Here is a 21,280-nt window from a genome sequence, read left to right on the forward strand (position 1 = left end):
CTGTCTTGGCCTCCCAGGGGCCACCTGACAGGTCTGGCTGCTTTTGGAATGTCAAGGGCTGCCACTCATCAGCCCCTGGAGCACTGGGGCACTGAGATTCCCTTGCTATGGAAAACAACCACCCATCTTTTTAGATGCCCATTGCCAAAATTGGTACTATTCGTACAAAATTTCCTATAATCAAGGGTAGATCCCAGAAAAAAAACCCTGCAATCTCTGGCTGGCCTTGGCTTCTGATGGTCACCTCTCATCTGCCCCTGAAACACTGGGGCTCTGTTCTTTCCCTCCTGTGGAAAAAAAACGACCTTCTTGTCCAGGGACCATGGCCAAAATTAAAATTTGGCCTCCCAAATTCCATATTGAAAAGATTGCTCCCACACAAAGAAACCAGGAGACAGAGGCCTGGCTGGCCCTGACCTCTGGTTATTTTCTTGGACTATGAGAAGTATGTTCACAATTGCAAACACCTTGGAGAGTGCCCAGAGATCTCCCAAGGTGGGGTTTGGAGGCCTCAGGCCCATGACAACTAATTATGGATAACAGAGCTCTGTACTCCTTGGGTTGGAGGCTGAGGACAGTGGAGGAGAGCCATGAGAATGTGTAAAGAGTGGTTTCAGAGATGGTGGATCCTTTTCACATAGTGAAAAACAGCCAGAGAAAAATGAATTAATGCCAAGTTTAGCTGGGAAGGCCCAGACTGGACACAAGGAGAAAGGAATTTCCCTGCCAGGGCAGGGCTGTGGTGCAACACATTCCCCAGCAGGAGTCTGGAGCAGCCCAAGGCTCTGTGTGCCCAGGCAGAGGCAGGCAGGACGCAGAGCTGTCAGCAAAGGAAGGGCCCAGCCAGGTGGGGCAGCCGGGGGATGACGACAGCCTGCAGGGACAGAGGCGCAGGGCATGGACACCGTAGCACAGCCTGGGCTGCACAGGGCACAGGCATGGGCAGCAGCTGAAAGGCCCTGACACAGCCAACTCCTGCAGCCCTTGGGCCATGGCTGCTGGCCCTGGGCCTGAGGCATCAGGAGGGGACAAGTGACCCTTGCAGGCCTGGGGCCTCATTGCCTCCTTGTCCCTGCTCAGCAGCCTGGCAGGGGCCGCCCCATGGTGCTGCCCTTGGCATTGCACATCCCCACATCCCAGTGGCCCGGGAAGAGCCCTGAGCAAGGAGGGAGGGACAGGATCTGCCTTGGCAGGGGCTGGGGCTCAGGCCTTGGTCCTTTGCATTCCTGAAACACATCCAGGTTTGGTCAGCATCAGAGACACCTTTGCCTTGTTTGTCCCCACCTTTCATCACTGCCTGCAGTGTTCTGCTCTGACTGGAACCTGGGGACACTTTCTCGGTTGTGCTCCTCTCTGGGACCCATTAAAACTTTAAGAAACCTCGGAGTTTCAATTTAAGTTTACTTTCTTGAGAAGTTTCCTACACACTCTCTCAGGGAATGAGTCTGATGTAATTAAAACGAAATCCCATAGAGACTAATTAAAGCTTTTGTGCTGTGTCTGTGCTGCTGAGCTGAGCCAGGCTCCTGTCACAGAGGCAGCTCCTGGCAACCAAGAAGAGCTTTAAAAAGACATTTCTCCTGAGGAGCAGCTCCTCTCCCAGCCCAGCAGGGCTGAGGGCACTGCCTGCAGGTACCTGAGAGCAGGAATGAAGCAGACAGGCTCAAAGAAACTGGAAGGACAATTCTGAGCTTTTTCGTGGAGAAATGTTCCCCACTTGTGACAGGGTAAGTCTGTGGCTGCAGGGATCTCCTGAAGCTGAGCCAGGACAGCACTGAGGTGACTGTAAGGATGGCTCTGCTGCCCTTGCTGCTTTGGGGGAGGATGTGCTCCAGAGCGGGGCTGCCCTGGGCACCGTCAGAGGGACAGGGCAGGACGGCTCCTGCTGCCAGGGACGGCTGCAGGGGCTGAAGCTGGGGCTGCAGCCAGGGCTGCCCAGGGCTGTGGTGCAGAGCAGGTGCTGCAGCCCTGAGGGCTCTTGGCCAGCCCAGGGCATCTGCCACCTGCCAGGGGCAGCTCTCAGCCTGCCTGGGAGCTCCCATGGACTGTGGGGAGAAGTTGGAGGCGGAAGGAGCCACCCCCATCAGGGCAGATTCCTGCTGCTGTGGAGATGATGCTGCATGGCCAGGGCTGCTCTCAGCTTTCTCATGAAGGAAAGGGAAAGGGGCTGTCAGGGTTGTCTGTGTCACTGACACTCCTGCACTGTCACTCTGGGGATCATCAGATGTGCCTCAGTTCTCCCTCAGAAAGTGCCTCCTCACCCTCCTCTAGCTACAGACAGCAGCAGCAGCACCTTGGCTTGCAGCATCTCTGTTTGTGTGAGCTGCCCTTAAGGCCCTGGTGCCAGGGAGATGCCCCTGGGCAGTGCCGTGTGCTGGGAGGGGTGTGCAGGGCAGAGCTGAGCCCCCAGGGCTGGGCTGGGCTCTGGGAGCAGTGGCAGGGACAAGGCTTGGATAGATAGAAACATCTTTCAGTGAACAAAATCCAGGCAGCAGAGAGGCAGACCAACCCTGGATATGGGTTCCTTTCCAGCAAGAAGGAAAATAAAGGAGAGAAGAGTTTAGAGAAATGTATATGGAAACTGGAGCTTTTAAAATGTCCACTTTTTTTTTCAAGAAAGTTGTAAGGGCCATTTCCTTGAAATAGAAATAGGAGAAAAGAAAAAATGGGAGCCTTTTAGGGACCAGGCGGTCTGACTGCACTGGGATACAGGGAGCTCTGGTTCCACTGTGGGTTCCCCAGTATTCAAGGTGCAATAAATGCTGGAGACGAGGCAGTAACTCAGCTAGTCATTGTCTTCTTTCAACAGGCCACAATGACCAGAGTGAAGAAATGTCCAACAGCAGCTCCATCAGCCACTTCCTCCTGCTGCCATTGGCACACACGCGGCAGCTGCAGCTCCTGCACTTCTGCCTCTTCCTGGCCATCTCCCTGGCTGCCCTCCTGGCCAACGGCCTCATCATCAGTGCCGTAGCCTGCGGCCACCTCCTGCACAGCCCCATGTTCTTCTTCCTGCTCAACCTGGCCCTCAGCGACCTGGGCTCCATCTGCACCACTGTCCCCAAAGCCATGCACAATTCCCTCTGGGACACCACGAACATCTCCTATGAAGGATGTGCTGCACAGCTCTTTCTGTTTTTCTTTTTCACTGGAGCAGAGTATTATCTCCTGACCATCATGTGCTACGACCGCTACGTGTCCATCTGCAAACCCCTGCACTACGGGACCCTCCTGGGCAGCAGAGCTTGTGCCCACATGGCAGCAGCTGCCTGGGCCAGTGCCTTTCTCACTGCTCTGCTGCACACAGCCAATACATTTTCCCTGCCCCTGTGCCATGGCAATGCTCTGGGCCAGTTCTTCTGTGAAATCCCACACATCATCAAGCTCTCCTGCTCCAAATCCCACCACAGGGAACTTGGGCTTCTTGCTGTTACTGTCTGTTTCAATTTTTGCTGTTTTATGTTCATTGTTTTCTCCTATGTGCAGATCTTCAGGGCTGTGCTGAGGATCCCCTCTGAGCAGGGACGGCACAAAGCCTTTTCCACCTGCCTCCCTCACCTGGCTGTGGTCTCCCTGTTCCTCAGCACTGGCACATTTGCCTACCTGAAGCCCCCCTCCATCTCCTCCCCATCCCTGGATCTGGCACTGTCAGTTCTGTACTCGGTGGTGCCTCCAGCCTTTAACCCCCTCATCTACAGCCTGAGGAACCAGGAGCTCAAAGCTGCAGTGTGGTGACTGATCACTGGAGGGTTTCAAAAACATTTAACTGCTGGCAAATTTCTGTAAATCATTTGCAATATAAGTAATCTTTGATATTTTTTCCTGGTTTCATTTTTGAGGTTCTTTCTCTATGTTTAACTTTTCCAATGTTGTCTAGAAGCAAGTAATATTTTTGTGTCCTTTCTGATGTTTTTTCTATCCATCTTTGCTATGGCCTCAGACTGAGTCAATGAGAGCCTGCACTCCAAGTTGCTTTAAACAAACTGAAGGATCTCCCACAAAATTTTCACTGGTGATCCCGCTTTTGTTCCCTTCTGTGTGGCTGCAGCAGCAATGTCTGTGTGCAGAGCTGGGGCAGATCAGTGCTGGCACAGCAGCTGTGCCCAGCAGCAGCAGCACTTGGTGTTGCCAGTGCTGCTGCCGTGGCCCTGCCCCGCTGCCCTCCTGGCCCTGCTGTTGCTGTAGGGCCTGAGTGCTCTCGGGGCCGGGCACAGGGCTGGGGGTGGCAGTGCCGGGGCTGCAGCAGGGACAGGCCATGGGCACTGCTGGGGCAGCGCTGACGCCTCAGGCCAGGGCCTGGGGGCTGCAGGCTCCTTGCCCAGGCTCTCTCCACAACACGGCCAGGCCAATGCTCAGCACAGAAAAGCCCCGTCAGCAGCCCCAGGCTGGCCGTGGGCAGGCTGGGGGCAAACAGCATGGCTGGGGCTCTGCAAGGTCCCTGGGGGAGACGGGAAGGAGCAGCAGAGCAGGGCCTGATCCATCCCCACTGTGCTGGACACCCCAGGGCAGCGGCCCAGAGCGTCCTCATGCACCTGCCAACAACATCCCCCCTCTGCAGCCCTGGTCTCTCCCCCAGCTCACACAGGTGCTGCATCCTTGCAGGCACAGCCACGGCAGCACTGCCTCAGGAGCCCCTGTTTGCACTGCCCAGAGCAGGCGTGAGCATCCCCATGGTGTTGATGTGGGGAGATGAACCTGAGTGAGCACAAATGCCATCAGTCCCTGGGGCCAGGAAGGGCTGGGGGACAGGAGGTAAACCACTCAGGTTTGTTGTGGCCTCTGCAGTCAGCCAGAAAGTTTGTTCCTATGTGAGTTTCCTGTGCCACTGCAGATGTTGTTGCTCAGAGCCAGGGCTGCCTGACAACCACCTCCAAACTGCCCTGAGCATTTCGTTTGCTTCACCATTGCATTCTTTACACTTCCCTCTAAAAATTTCTTCCAGTTTCCCACCCCTGTCCCCTCCCCTGAAAACAGCCCATCCCTGTTTGCCCTTTCCTCTCTGGCCCCACTCCCCATTTAAGTTCCTGACCTGGCACCCTGGGAACGTCCCTTGGGGAGCAGGATCATCCTCCAAGTGCTTCAGGAATTGTCTGCAGGCTCCTGCAGTGCCTCCTGCTGCTCCCTTCCCAGAGGCACCACAGGCCAGGGGGGCACATCTGCCCTGCTGTGTCTGCCTGTGGGGCTCCCTGCTCTGGGCAATGAGGAGGGGCTGCAGAGGCTCTGCAGGACTCTGCAGGATGGGCTTTGGGGCTGTGAGGAGAAGCTGAGGGACCTGGGCTGCTGCACCTTCTCAAGAGGAGGCCCAGGGCTCATCCTGCAACTGCTGCAAGGGGGGTTTCAGAGAATCACAGAATCAGCAAGGTTGAAAAGGCCTTGGAGATCATCAAGTCCAACCTGTGCCCTGACACCACCTTGTCTCCCCTGAGCCTCCTCTTCTCCAGGATTAACAACCCCAGCTCCCTCAGACACTCCTCACAGGACTTGTGTTCCACACCCCTCACCAGCCTTGTTGCCCTTCTCTGGACACGCTCCAGCCCCTCCATGTCCTTCCTAAATTGGGGGCCCAGAACTGGACACAGCACTCGAGCTGCAGCCTCACCAGTGCCCAGCACAAGGGAAGAATCCCTGCCCTGCTCCTGCTGCCCACACCATTCCTGATCCAGGCCAGGAGCCATTGGCCTTCTTGCCCACCTGCCCACACTGCTGCTTCATGTCCAGCCTGCTGTCCAGCACTGCCCCACGTCCCTTTCTGCCTGCCCACTGTCCAGCCACTCTGTCCCCAGCCTGGAGCACTGCAGGGCTTGTTGTGGCCAAAGTGCAGGACCCGGCCCTTGGTCTTGTTCAGCCTCCCCCTGTTGGATTTGGGCCCTGGATCCAGCCTGTGCAGGGCCCTGTGCACAGCCCTCCTACCCTCCAGCACATCCACACTCACACCCAGCTTGGTGTCACCATGGTTCCATGAGGCCCTAGAGTGTCACAATGGTCTGCATGATTCCTTTAGGCCTCCCAGTGTCACAGTGTCCCTTTGATTCCATGGAACCCCTTGGTGTCACAACGTCCCTTGGATCCTTGGGCCCTACAATGTGAAAATGGATCCTTGGTTCCATGAAGTCTGGCAGTGCAGCAACGTTTTCCTTGTTTCTACGGTGTCACAATGGCCTCTTTGTCCCAAGGGGAATCCTGGTTTCAAGTTGTTTCCTTCATTTCAGGGGTCCCTGCAGAGGAGCTCTGGCCCCTTGGTTCCATGGGGCCCTGCAGTGTCACAATGGCCCCATCATTACAGGAGCTCCTGCTCTGTCACAATGGCCTCCATGGGTCCACAAGGCCCTGCAGTGTCACAGGGGCCTCTTGCATCCATGAGGCCTCTGAGTGCCACCATGAATTCCTTGTTCCTGCAGTGTCCCAATGGAGCCCTGCTTACACAAGATCCTGCAATGTCATCAGGGACCCTTGGTTCCACGGGGCACCACAGTGTCACAATTGTTCCCTCAGTTCCACGAGCCCCTGCAGTGTCACAATGGCCCCTTGGTTCCATTGGACATCAGGGTCTCACCAGGGTCTCCTTGGTTCCACAGAGGCACAATGGCCCCTTGGTTCAACAAGGCCCTGCAGTGTCACAGTGGCCTCCATGGTTCTATGAGGATGCTTTAAGAGATTCGGTCCGAAGATCCCTCATCTGTCTTATGACTGTGAGAGGCTGAGACCCCAAGAACCCTAAACCACAGCACAGGAGTTCTGGCCTGACTGAGGTGGGACCCAGGTTTCTCCCTTCAGGAGCATTCACTGGACCAAGACGCCCCCCTCAGAGACCTGTGCAGGAACAAGGGAACTGTCACGGTATCTGGGCCGTGTTTGTGGAACTGTGTTTGCTCCGAACAGACTGTGCTGACCAAGTCCAGCCTGCCCTGCTCCTTCATTCTGCAACACTCACGAGGTCTCCCCTCCTTCCTGGCCTGTTGCCTCTCGCCTCAAAAAAGGACTGTAATAGGCACCCCAAAAAGAGAGCCTCTGAGGCTTCCCCGACGGAGAAGACGGATCCATTGGCGCGGCACAAGGACTGCAGACGTGGTCTGTTGGTGCCACGCCACGAGGACTCATGTCTGCTTTCGGTAGCTATAACCCCCCCTTATCTTCTTTTCTCTCTCTTTCATTCTCTTTTCCTCTATCGCATACTGTGTGTATCAATAAAGAAATATTGATTTTACTTGAACTAAGTTCTCTTTGCCTCTTTTTGCACTTTGAAATCAAAACGAACCATCATGACCATTCATCGGATCATGACATTAAAATTGGTGTCACCGTGACAGGATCCTGATAGACAGAGGGGTTGCAGGTTGTCTGTAGTCTGTAACAGGAGGAGGAATTCCTCGCATACTGTAGACATCTAGGTTGCCTAGGTCAGGTACGGGTATTAAGTTTCTAAAAGGTCTTACAGCATTTTAGTATCTAAATAGAGTGGTTTATTTACAAAACATGTATCTGAATGTGCGAGAGTTCTAAGAGCGGCTTTACAATACAATCAATTACAAACCTAGGCAAACAAAGTCTAAACAAGACAATAACCAAAGCATAGAAATCTTAACACACAAAGTTCTAATGAAACAGCAAACAAAGCATAGAATTTCTAACAAGCAAAACTCGTAAGACTATAAGCAAAGCACATATCTGACATTACAGCCTCTAGGTAAATCAGCCTCCCATCTGGAGCAGGATTTTCTAACTGTGGGGTCACAATAACAGAAAGGGAACACAAGATCACAGATCCCAGACAGGGGTCCCGGCCGTGGGGATCACAGTGGCAGTGGAGGGGTCCCCAACTCGGCAGAGTTCCCGAAAGCAGGGTCACAGGGACAAGGAAGGGTCCCGGGGTCCCAAACCCTTGCAGTTCCCAGTTGCAGAGACAGGAACCCTCACAGACTCCCCAGCAGCCCCGAACAGAGTCCCGGGGCAAACGCCACAGGGAAGAAGGGAAGGGACGGGATCGCAGGGGCCAGGGAGGATCCCTGGGGTCCCGAACCCTCTCAGGAGGAAGGGACGGGACCCCAGGGCCCAGATCCCAGGCTACAATAGATGATACCTTTAGAATCCCATCTGGCTCCCTGGCAAGGCTCCTTCCTCAGGCTGCAGGAGGTGGAGGTTGGATCGATTGATCAGATTGATCACTCGACCAATTCCTCCGACTGACTGACTGACACAGAGGCTTTTTATCCCAAATTGCAAAATGCATATTCATATTTTTTATCTACACACTAGCCAATCTAGGTACAATTCTAAAGTTCGTAAAACTACGAAAATCAGCGTCAAAACCTACGCACATAGCATATTTATTAACGTAAAACTCTATCTTACTAGCATAAGGTTCTACCTTGTTGTACATAAAACTCATACTAAAAATTATAAACAGTACCCTACTCTATTTTTGTTATGTCTGTACTCTATCACTAGGCCTAAAGCTGTGTCCTTCTACACTGAACTAGGACTTAGGGCCTGTAAAGCTTAAGGCTAAGGGTTAGATTTCTGTTTTATGTATCTAAAGCTTTTATATATTCTAATTTTTCTAAAGGTTTTAATTCTATCTCTGTACTTTTCACTCTCTGGGGAGGATCCATGGAAACATGGACTCCGACATAGGTAAAAGTAGCCCTATACTCTGTTGAGGTGTATCTGTCTTCAGGATTTCACAAAAGATCACCTAGTGCAAAAAGAGAAATTGTTTTGTATGTAAACTGTCTTGTTGAGCGAAGGGACAACTTGTAGTAACTAAACAGTGCCTCAGCAGACAGGATTTGTCCCTTCACCCACCCCAGGGAAAGAGGGGAGACGCAGCGTAGCTGTGTGTGTGTACAACCAAGCATTACCTCCCTGTAGTGGTTTTCTGATCCCCTACACAAAATGGCTAATGATTTTATACATAAAACTGAATTTTATGCTCTACTAGCTAAACACAATGCCAGACCCTCTCCAGAGGTGGAATTTTGGGCTAATAATAACTGGTCTAATTTGGAAAATGTGGTTGATAAAGTATGTTCTTTACAACATGAAACAAAATTTAAACTGGGCAAAAATAAAACCATGCTCTGCTCAGTTCTGGGAGCCTGCCTTACCGCAGCTGTAGAAACTCACTTTAAGCGAAGAAGTGAAGAAAACGCAATAATTGACTCCCTTCAAAATTTAGTTGAAATTTTTCAAAATGAAAATCATTTGCTGTGAGATGAAAATTATTTGCTACGGACTGCCTTGGGAGATGAATTTTCTAAAAATTTAGAGAATGCTGACTTCCCAAAAAAGGCAGAGGAAAAAAAATTCCTCACATTAATCAGATCTACCCCCAGAAAGAATTAGTGTTAGTAAAAAATTATGGGGAACACTGCTGCCCTAACACAACACCTCTAGTTAAAACAGAATGCAACTCTATTAATGATGAAGATTCAGACCCACAAATAATCACTAAAGAAATCCCAGACACCACCAGTGAATTATCTAAGCTAAAAGGAGAGTACTTGCGTTTCCTTCATGAATTGGAGACAGGACATGTTTCCCGAGTATCTCTCAGTGGTGGAGATCAAATTAAATTGACAGAACAAGAAGCCAGTGGGTATTGGGGACATCGAGTTTTCTTAACAATGAGAGACAAACATAACTCGTGGTCCCTGATTCAATGCTCAGCTCACTGGGCAGAGGAGTATAACCCCTTGGAAAGGGGAGACCATTTAACTTTAGTTGGTACTCCCGAACAGCCCCTGGAAAACATTCACAAAGCTGCCTGCCTGCAAATGATACACGATGACTCTCCAATGCAATTGCCTGTAAAGCCTGAAATTATGATTCCTTTAATTCAAAAGTCTTTGGAATTACTTAAACCTATAGCAATTGTTTTAAGTTCTGTAGAAAAGCTAGACAGATCCCTCGGAAATTCAAGTGAACCAACCGGATCTACAGATCGTGGTTTCAGTCCTTATCCTACCCCCTCCCAGCCCCCAGCCCCTCAATCTAATTCACCTGCCGGTGATCGTAATGTCTGTGTATTGAGTGAAATTGCAGTAGAATTGACCAACTATGTTAAAACTCCTTGTAGTGAAAAACCAGAGAAAAGAAAACAGATCACTAGCCGCCAACACTTGTTGCTATTAGATATTAAAAAAAGGGGTCCCCAGAGAAAACCCAAATTTGCCAGGGCAACCCTGCCCTAAAAAGTCACAGCAAATTACACACCTTTCTTCTGAGAATCTGGGCAGTGAGCCCAGAAACAATCTAACAATTCAACCCACTGCACCCTCCCCCTCTCAGCACCCAGGCAACAAGCCAAAGCAAAGCCTTCCTTCTCAAGGGAACCGACATTCACCCACCCGTGCCCACCCTGCTTTGGCCCAAGAATTAGAAAAAATACCCATAGCTGACAATGCAGCTGTTTACCAATGCATCGATGATATTTTTGTGGGTAGGGATGAAATAGAAGAAGTGGAAGATCCCTAACAGAAAATAATCTCCAACTTAGAAAGCTTTGATCTACAAATTTCCCCTGAAAGTAAAATTTCTGGGAATTTGATGGAAAAGAAACATGACATGCATGTGATAACCTCCTTCAATCAAATTAAAATGCCAGAATCTACAAAGGAACTGCAACAAGTTTTAGAATTACTAGTGTTTTTGAGAAAACACATCCCTGATTTTGCTATAATTGCCAGACCCCTTTACAGCTTGCTGAGAAAAGGAAAAATTTGGGAATGGGGTGATTCTCATCAGGAGGCTTTAAAATTGTTCATTTTTGAGGCAACTGCCCACCAAACACTTGGTCCTACTTATCATACAGAACCTTTCCAGATGGAATGGGGTTTTTCTTTTTCAGGACTGTCAGTACAATAACCTGTTGTCCTGAGAGTCCCTTGTAAAGTCATTCCAGCTTTTATTCCATATTCAACCCCCCCACCTGACGGGGTGACCGAAAGAGCCTCAGCAGGAGCTGTAAAAAATCTGATAATGAACTTGGATGGCAGCCCAGACAAACCTGCCTCAGTCACTGGAACAGCCCCTCCCTTTTGCCCCAAGCAGTCTCACCTTACTGCAGAAATTGTCCCAGATTGGGCAAAACGTGAAAAGACCAAATGGGCTTCTCACACCCCTTATGGATGGGAGGCTAACAAATGTTCCAAAATCACTGCTTTTTGCCCGGCAGTTCCAAGCATAAACACACCCTGGATAATTCCTTCATAGTAACTTTTCTGCCTTTGAAGGCAGATTTTATTGCATTTACTTTTCACAGGAGAACTCCAAGGGACATAAAGACCACATAAAACTATGATAAAACTGGTGATATTTTAAAACATTATTGGTGTTATAGGAACAAAATTAAGAATTTTAAATAGTATTAATTTAGAAATATTCATTAATAAATTGGTTGTTACAATTAAGAATTTGAAAACACTTTTTACAGTTGTCCTTATTGGCCTTGGGAACGACTCAGTGGCTATTATCAAACATATTATTAAACTGAGAACTGGTAAATGTAGAATGATTATAAATTGATAATTGATCACAAAACTTTTAGCTATTAGCTGCCTCCAGTTTTAGTTGTGGATGCAGTTAGTTGCTGCCTCAATTATAAAGAAGGCAGTCTCTTTACTGAAATTTGGAAAATATTTTGGGACAATGCCAATAATTTTGAAAGAGATTTTCAATTTTGGTGGAACTTAGTGAATTTTATTTAAAACTTTATTATAAACATAGTCACAGTTTTTGTATTGATCATATGTAATGTTTTAGTATATTTGATATTTTTTTATTATTGTGTTAAGTTTAAATCATGATGGAGCTATTCTCTATCCTTTCCAGTATAGGGAATGGGCCCATCAAACTGATGAGAAATTGCAAACTGTTAATTTAGAATTTTGTATTGTTTGGGAACAACGAAAGTTATTTGTGCTCACTTGACATGGATATTCACAAAGTTATTGACACAGAGTGAATTGCACTAACAGCAAAGTAAGGATCTTTTGATGCATATTTTAAATTGATTGTTGTATTTTGATTTTTTTTGTGATTTGTTTTGATTGATTGAAAGAAAATTGTTTTATTGTAATTATTATTGATTGAAATTGTTAAACTAGAATTGTTTGATTTTCTAATGGTTAATTGAATGTAAACATAATGAGAAACAATTATTAATAACAATTTGTTTTGTTTCCTTTTTCCTTGTCCCTTTTGTTTTCCTCTTTCCTACTTTTCTTTATCCCTCTACTCTTTTTCCCTATTTTTCCGGGATATGCTACTGACGGCTTGATGAGTCCTGAAGACTTCACAACCGCGCTGCTGAATCAACGGAATTATCTTGACGACAATTGTGAGTCACGGGGTGGTGTGAGAGTCGGGGCCTGAGGGTCCCTGGTTTTGCCTCACGACCTTCGTCAAGGTCCTCTGTCAAGGAAGGGACTGTGTGCAAGGGGCTCGGCCTAACCCACGCTCTGTGTGTGTGTACCAAGCACTGAACTGCAGCTGTGTCCACCGGACTGGAGATGGCTGCCATGGGAACTTGTACGAAGACAATGGACGGCTGGACAGCCTGTGCTTACCTGCAACCAGGCCCAGACCTGCTTGTCCCAGACCTGCCTGATCTGAACGGTTGCACCTGATTCCCAGAGCAATGGGGCTCCTCACAATGACTTTCGGGTGCTCCCTCCCGCTTTTGCCTGTGTTGGCCAGGTGCCCCCGCTTCTGAAATGGCTATAAAAGCTTCCCCCTGTGACTCACACTCTGAGATCTCCCCATGGACAGAAGACGGATCCATTGGCCAGACGCCACGCCACGAGGACGCCTCTGCCGTTGGTAGCTATATCCCCCTGCCCCCCTTTCCTCGCTCTGTATCCTATTTTTCCTTTCTTATTCCCTCTATCACAAGTGTTGTTGGCACTCAATAAAGGTGCATTTGTTGTATGATTAAACTATTGTCCCCTCGAGCACTTTTTGCACTCTGAGATCCCACGAACTTATCACGATTCCTGCTTGGATCGTGACATAGGTAAAGGTCATAGAGATAAGATGTTTATTGTTGAAACTCAGTCAAGCAGGACTTAGGCATTGTGAAGACCAAATGAAGCAGAATGAGTTGATTGGGGAACCAGCAAGAACCAGGCTCCTGGTTTTGGCCAGGACAAACTGACCTGGGAATTGGCCAAACCTTCACTGGGCCTGCTCAGAAATGGAGAGAGACTTCTTACTTCATCACAAGACCCCTGCCTGCAACCACCAGGAGCCATGGCACCACCCAAGACTAATTATAATATGAACTGCAAGAAGGTGGAGAGTGAGTGGGGAATGGGTGCAGACTAAGTCTAATGGGGAAGTCTAATTTTGTGGGATTTAAGTGTATTTTAACACAGAACCTGTCTAGACCAGGTACAAGAATTGGTGAAAAGATCCCCCATGAAACCCAGGTGGAATAAAAAATACCTGCTTTAGAATTTCAAATGGTAAAGACCTTATTCCCCAGCTCAGTACTAAACCCCTTCTTTGCCTCGGTTTCCAATAACAAGACAGGTTGTCCTAAGGACAAGAGTTCTCCTGAGCTGGTAGATGGGCACAGGGAGCAGAAGAGCCCCCCTGCAATCCAGCAGGAAGCAGCTGGGGACCTGCTGAGCCACTCAGATGCTCACAGGAGTCTCTGGGACCAGATGGGATCCATGCTAGGGCCATGAGGGAGCTGCTGGATGAGCTCCCCAAGCTGCTCTCCATCATTTCTCCTCAGTCCTGGCTCAGCAGGGAGGGCCCAGAGGACTGGAGGTGCCAGTGGGAGCCCATCCCCAAGAAGGGCTGCAAGGAGGATGTGGGGAACTGCAGGCCTGTCAGCCTGCCCTGGGTGCCCAGCAAGGGGATGGAACAGATCCCCTTGAGAGCCATCCCAGGGCACCCCCAGGATGGCCCAGGGATCAGAGGCAGCCAGCGGGGATTGCAATATCTGCACTGAGGATCTGCAGGAGGGGATTGAGTCCAGCATCAGCAAATTTGCAGGTGACACCAAGCTGGGTGTGAGTGTGGATGTGCTGGAGGGTAGGAGGGCTCTGCACAGGGCCCTGCACAGGCTGGATCCAGGGCCCAAATCCAACAGGGTGAGGCTGAACAAGACCAAGGGCCGGGTCCTGCACTTTGGCCACAACAAGCCCTGCAGTGCTGCAGGCTGGGGACAGAGTGGCTGGACAGTGGGCAGGCAGAAAGGGACGTGGGGCAGTGCTGGACAGCAGGCTGGACATGAGGCAGCAGTGTGGGCAGGTGGGCAAGAAGGCCAATGGCTCCTGGCCTGGATCAGGAATGGTGTGGGCAGCAGGAGCAGGGCAGGGATTCTTCCCCTGTGCTGGGCACTGGTGAGGCTGCACCTCGAGTGCTGTGTCCAGTTCTGGGCCCCCAATTTAGGAAGGACATGGAGGGGCTGGAGTGTGTCCAGAAAAGGGCAACAAGGCTGGTGAGAGGTGTGGAACAGAAGTGCTGTGAGGAGAGGCTGAGGGAGCTGGGGTTGTTTATTCTGGAGAAGAGAAGGCTCAGGGAAGACCTCATCACTGTCTACCACTCCCTGACAGGAGGGTGCAGCCAGGAGTGGGTTGGGGTCTTCTCCCAGGGATTAGGGCTCTTCTCCCAGCCTTAAGATACACCAGGGGGCGTTTAGGCTGGACATTATAAAGCATGTTTAGCAAAAAGGGGGTGATTGGGTACTGGAAGGGGCTGCACAGGGAGGTGCTGGAGTCACTGTCCCTGAAGGTGTTTAAGGAAAGACTGGATGTGGCACTTGGTGCCATGGTCTGAGTGAGAAGGTGGTGTTTAGTCACAGGTGTGACTTGCTGATCTCCAAAGGTTTTTCCAACCTGTTTAGTTCTGTGATTCTGTGATGATTGTGACACTGCAGGCCCCCAGGGAAGCCAGGGGCCATTGTGACACTGCAGGGCCTTGTGGAACTAAGAGGATCCCAGTGACACTGCGTACTGAGGGCACCACAGAACAAATATCCCATTGTGACACTGTGGGGCTAAGTGGAAGCAAGGAGTCCATTGTGACACTCTGCGTCCTCGTAGAGCCATGGAGGTCACTGTGACACTGCAGGGCCTTGTTGAACCAAGGGGCCATTGTGCCACTGTGGAACCAAGGAGACCCTGGTGAGACCCTGGGGCCCAATGGAACCAAGGGGCCATTGTGACACTGCAGGGGCTCGTGGAACTGAGGGGAAAATTGTGACACTGTGGTGCCCCGTGGACCCAAGGGTCCCTGATGACACTGCAGGATCTTGTGCAAGCAGGGCTCCATTGTGACACTGCTCCACCAGGGAATCCACTGGGGCACTCCGGGGCCTCTTGGAACCAAGGGACCACTGTGACACTGCAGGGCCTTGTGGAACCATGGAGGCCATTGTGACAGAGCAGGAGCTCCTGTAATGATGGGGCCATTGTGACACTGCAGGGCCCCATGGAACCAAAGGGCCAGTGTTCCTCTGCAGGGACCCCTAGGATGAAGGAAACCGTTGGGACACCGGGGTGCCCCTGGGGACTAAGAGGCCATGGTGACACTGTGGAACAAAGGAGATCATTGCTGAACTGCCACACCTTATGGAACCAAGGATCCACTGTGACACTGCAGGGCCTTGGGGGACCAAGGATCTAAGAGACTATGTGACACAAAGGGGTCTCATGGAACAAAAGGGATATTGTGACACTGAGAGGCCTCATGGAACCAAGAAGACCATTGTGACACTTTGGAGCCTCAAGGAACCAAGGGACCATTTGAACACTGCAGCGCCAAGGAGACCATTGTTACACTGAGGGGCCTCATGGAACCATGGAATTCATTGTATCACTGAGGGGACTCATGAACCCAAGTGTCTTTTGTGATACTGTGGAACCAAGGGGCCATTGTGGCACTCCAGGGCCTCATGGAACCATGGAGAGCATTGTGGCACTGCAAGGGCTCATGGAGTCACAGAACCCTTGTGACAGAGGGGAGGCAAATGGAACCAAGTGGTCCATTGTGACATTGCAGAGCCTCAGGGAACTGAGGGGCCATTACAACACTTCAGGACCTCGAGAAAGCAAAATAATCCTTGTGGCTCTGTGGGCTCTTGTATAACCAAGAGCCAGTGTGGCACTGCAGGGCCTCATGAAACCAAGGGCCATTTAAAAACTGCAAAGCCAGGTAGACCACTGGGTCACCCTGGGGCGTGATTGAACTGATGAGAATATTGTGACACAGCAAAACCTTAGGGAAACAAGGATCCAGTGTGACACTTTGGGGTCTCATGTAACCAGAAGTCCAATTGTGACACTGCAGAGCCAAGGACATCTGTGTGGGTGATAGCTAGGGACAGGCGCTCGGAAGATTACGTGATGTCACGGGAAGATAAGGACCTTCCCCCCGTCTCTTCGGTGGTGGCCCTTCTTAGCTCTATTAGCTTCTCACTAACTACTGACTTTTAGATCTTTTGCCCTCCCACTGACATAGTAGAAGACCCTTTAGACTATTTAACCCCATGTGTAATACAATAAACCGCCATTTGCCGTCCACCACATTGGTGTCAGTGTGTTAGTGGCCCGAGTAGCTCGAGGACGTCGAGCTGCCGTGCTGACTCTTTGAAACCAGGTCGCCATTGCCTCATATCGAAGGCAACATTCTGGTGCCGAAACCCGGGAACAAGAAAAACGCTCGGGAGTCAGGATTTTTCGCCTAGACAGGAGCAGCGGCCGGGGCAGGCCAAAGGAACTGACCCTCGGCGGGGGAGACGTCCCCGGACCAGCGAGACTCATGGAGGCAATCGCGAAGGTCGTAAGTGTAATTCACAGACAGTGGGGGATTGAGTGCAAGCCCAGAGATTTACAACTTGCTTTGGCAAGATTACTGGAGCTTGGGGTGATAGAGCGCCCAGTAGAAATCCTCCATTCGGAGGTATGGGGGAGGTGTACACTCGCGCTGGCCGAAGATACGGAATCCACAGGGAGCGGGAAACACCTTAAAGCATGGGGGAGGGTCAAGCAAAGTTTACGGAAAGCGCTGGAAGAACAAGAGACCTGGAGTGCCGCCCGTGTGTGTTTGCTGGCCACTCCTAAGCTGGGAGTGGGGGCCACCACGCAAACGGCGTTTGAAAATGATTTATCCGAGTGCGAGAAGCCGCGGGAGCCAAGCACGCTTCCCCCCTCCCGGAGCCCGAGCCCAAAGTCCCTGGTGCCCTCAGGGAACCCCCCGACCCCCACCCCGAGCCCATCGGCTTCCCCCCCGCCCGCGGAGCCTTCGCGGGCATCCGGAGGTCCCTCCCCCGTCCCCTTGCCGTCGATCGGTGGTTCGGTACCCGAGGCGCAGCAGCGCGTGCGATTTTTCTGGCAAGGACTGGCCGAGGAGGCCAGAGACGCCGAGCACGTGGCTCAGGAGAGCACGCGGCCGGCACCGCCACCGTACGGGTTTGAAAATGGCGCCGGCGGCAGCGGGGAGGGGCAGGGTCTGAACGTTTGTGGTGGGGAGAGCCCGGAGCCGTGGGTGTGCGCCAGTGCGCATGCGCAGGGGAAAGCCGGGGAAGAGGGCGAGGAATGCGTGCTCGGACGGGAGCCGCGGGCTTCTGCTGGCGCGTGCGCGCAGCAGGAGGGGAGGGGGTGCATGTTCGGAGCGGCGCCGCGAGTTCCCGCAGGCGCGTGCACACGGGAAAGCGGCGGAGAAAGCGCGCCCGGCCCGGTGCCGCGGGCTTCCGCAGGCGCGTGCGCGCCGGGAAGCGGCGGGGAAAGCGCGCCCGGCCCGGCGCCGTGGGCTTCCGCGGGCGCGTGCGCGCCGGGAGGCGGTGGGGAAGGCGCGTTCGGGGAGGCGCCGCCGTTCCCCGCGGACGTGCACACGCGGGAAAGCCGCGGAGAGCGCCCGCGTGGTTCGGAGCCGTGGTTTTCCGTGGACCCGCATGCACGGGACAGTGGCAAGGAGCGCGTGCGCGCCTCGGGGCCGTGGTTTCCCGCAGGCACGCACGTGCGGGAGGGGCGCGAGGAGCACGTGTCCCGTCGGGAGCTGCGTTCAGCACTGCCAGCATTTAGGGGAGAGACCTCGCCCCGCAGGAGGCAGGGCAAGCCCAGGGGGCGAGAGCAGAGCCACCCCCGAGAGGGGGGGCGAGAGCAGAGCCACCCCCGAGAGGGGGGGCGAGAGCGGAGCCACCCCCGAGAGGAGGGGCGGGGCCGGAGCCGCACTGAACGACACTCAAACCCAGAAGTGAGCTGGCAGTGTGCCTCTGACTCCTTGTCAGACAGTACCGGCGGCAGCAGCTCCGGAGAGCAGACAGACAGTGATTGGGATTCAGAAACAAAGAGAGCAGAACCAATACGATTTAAAATAAAACCTAATAAAGCTTTCAGCCACTCCAAAAAGAGTTTACAACATGAGCCAGCCCAGGTCACTGACTGGGGAAAAATAAAAATAGCCTGTGCTGAGTAGACACCGGCTTCCACAGTGAAAGCCTTCCCAGTGAGGGTTACTAGAATAGGGGACAACCAACAAAAAATACACACGCCAGTAAATCCCAAAGACATACAAACAATTGTAAAAGCGATTTCAGAGAAAGGGATGCACTCTGCCATGGTCTCCACTCTGCTAGATGGCCTTTTTAGTAATTATGATTTACTGCCTTTCGATATCAAGCAGATAGGACGCATGATATTTGATGGGGCGGGATTGATAGTCTTCAAACAAGAATGGAAGGACAATTGTGCAAACTTCCTAGCTCAGTCCTCTGGAGAAGGGCAGCCACTGCACAATTCCAGTTTATCGAGGTTATTAGGTAAACATGATGACCTGATAACCCCTCAGCAGCAAGCCACAGGCATGTGGGCTGAGGAGGTCAGAGCCACCACTCAGGCAGCCAGAGAGGCCATTCGTGCTGCCTCTCGAGTAGTGTCCAAACCCCCCCCATGGGCCACCATAAAACAGGGCGAGAGTGAGAGCTTCACACAGTTTGTGGACCGCCTCCAAGCAGCCATAGAGCAATCTGCCCTGCCCTCAGAGGCGAAGAGTCCGGTAGTAGCCGATTGCCTGCGGCAACAATGTAACTCTGTTACTAAAGACATTCTGCGCTCCTTGCCGGCCAGAGCCAGCCTGGCCGACATGATTAAACATGTAGTAAAGGAGGAGCAATTGACACCTATCCAAGCAGCCGTCCGCACCCTAACCAGTGCCATGGCATGTTTCAAGTGTGGCCAGGCAGGCCACATTGCAATGAGCTGTCCCCAGCCAGCACAGCCATCCCCGGCGATGCCCCCGCACCAAGCCCGTGCGAGAGGGCCCTGCTGGGGCTGTGGAAAGAGAGGGCACCTTGCCAAAGACTGCAGGTCCCGGCCTCAGGGAAACGGGAGAGGGAGGGGGCGTGCGGGCCGCACCCAGCCTCCTCCCGCTGCGAATGCAAGGCGGCCCATCTATGCCAACCCCCAGTGGGGTGGGGAACCCTCATACCCCCTGCCCCCACAGGGGACAGCCGGTTTTGCACCCCCCACAGCAACACAATGGCAAAGCTTCACAACACCGCCAGCGGTGCCCTCGTGCCCACCACCACAGCAAGCCACGCCTGTGCAACAGGGCCAGCAGGGGACACCCCAGAGCGGAACCCCTGGGTGGCCCTGGCCATGAAAATAGGGAAGGAGCCTCTAATGATTTGAGGGACATGCCGCCTCTATGGCAGTCGGGACCCCCACGTCATAAGGCTTCAGTTTTGGAGAGACACAGGGTCGGACTGTTCTATACTTCCTCAAGCATATTGGCCCCGACACTGGCAATTTAAAGAAGTACCCCCCGTGAACGGAGTGGGAGGGCAGACCCGGGCATGGAGAAGCACTCAGTTGGTAGCTATAACACTCCACACGGAACAAAGACCAGAACAGACAGTGGCAATCTACCCCTACATCCTACAAAATTCACCACCCTTGATAAGAAGGGACATCCTCTCTATGCTAAGAGTCAAGATCACAAATTTATCCTAAGGGCCACTGCCGTGCACCCACCGCTGCCAATCAAACTGACCTAGAAATCGTCAGAACCTGTATAGATTGAGCAGTGGCCCTTGTCAAAGCCTCGAATGGCAGCCTTGCTAGAACTAGTTGACCGTAAGCTGCAAAAGGGTCACATAGAACCCTTGACCAGTCCATGGAATACCCCCGTGTTCGTAATCCCCAAAAGGTCTAGAAAAGGCTATCGCCTCGTCCACGACCTTAGGGAAGTAAACAAGACAACAAAACCTATGGGTCCTGTTCAGACACTGCTGCCCATGAACTCAGCCATTCCCCAAGAGCAGCCATGTGCAGTGCTGGACATCAAAGACTGTTTCTTTTCAATACCTCTGCACCCTGAGGACAAGGAACGGTTTGCCTTTTCTGTTGTGTTCCCGAATGGCGAGCGACCCAACCTCCGTTTCCAATGGCGCATGCTACCACAAGGTTTTGTGGACAGCCCCACGGTATGCCAAATCACTGTAGACAAAGCACTGATGCCAGTCCGACATTCCCACCCTGCTGCAACCATCATTCAGTACATAGACGACGTCCTCATCGCCGCACCATCAGCCAGCCAGGTAGATCAGTTAGTGTCCACAATCACAGAGACTCTCCAAGCAAACGGCTTTGAGATTGCGAGCGCAAAGATCAAGAGAAGACCCTGCGTGACCTTCCTGGGAGTGGAGATCACAAACTCCTACGTGACCCCTCCCAAGGTGAAGGTCTGCCGAGACATCAAGACGCTCCATGACATGCAGCGACTCGTAAGATCTCTTCAGTGGCTTCGCAACATCATCCTAATCCCTCCCGAAGTCATAGACCCCCTGTATGACCTCCTGAAAAGAAAGCACCCCTGAGAACCAAAGGAGCTGACGCCACAAGCAGCGAGCTCCCTCGACTTCATCGAACATCAGATGTCCACTGGCACACTCGCCAGGTGGAACCCAGGCGTGCCCCTTGATCTATACGTCCACTTTACACAGAAGGGAGGAGTGGGAGCACTGGCCCAAGGACCCTCTGAGAAGGCCCAGCCGATCCAGTGGGTAGTCCTCAGAAGACCAGCTCGTGCATTTTCCCCGGGAGTCAAATGTGTTGCCAACATCATCATGAAAGGCAAGAAACTCGCCCTGAAGCACCTGGGAACCGAACCGACAAGAATCCACCTTCCCTTCCGCAAGCAACTGACCACAGAATCAACCACCACGTCAGAGCACCTGGCCCTTGCCCTCACTGGCTTCAGAAGAGAAATCTGCTATGCCTCCAGACCACCTTGGACTCAACTATTGACCATTGTTGACATCGATATGCCA

At 52.1% G+C, this 21,280-nt stretch overlaps 2 protein-coding genes across 2 annotated transcripts in view; both read left to right on the plus strand.

Moving 5' to 3' along the window:
* Nucleotides 1-21,280, plus strand: part of LOC134562336 (zinc finger protein 664-like) — a 455,591-nt gene that overhangs the window by 243,462 nt on the left and 190,849 nt on the right.
* On the plus strand, nt 2,817-3,735 carry LOC134562447 (olfactory receptor 14A16-like). Its single transcript, XM_063419841.1, has one exon. It carries the CDS (start codon nt 2,833-2,835, stop codon nt 3,733-3,735), a length of 903 nt encoding a protein of 300 aa, XP_063275911.1. The 5' UTR covers nt 2,817-2,832.

This window comes from Prinia subflava, chromosome 27 (assembly GCF_021018805.1).
Source record: "Prinia subflava isolate CZ2003 ecotype Zambia chromosome 27, Cam_Psub_1.2, whole genome shotgun sequence".
Taxonomy (NCBI): Eukaryota; Metazoa; Chordata; class Aves; order Passeriformes; family Cisticolidae; genus Prinia; species Prinia subflava.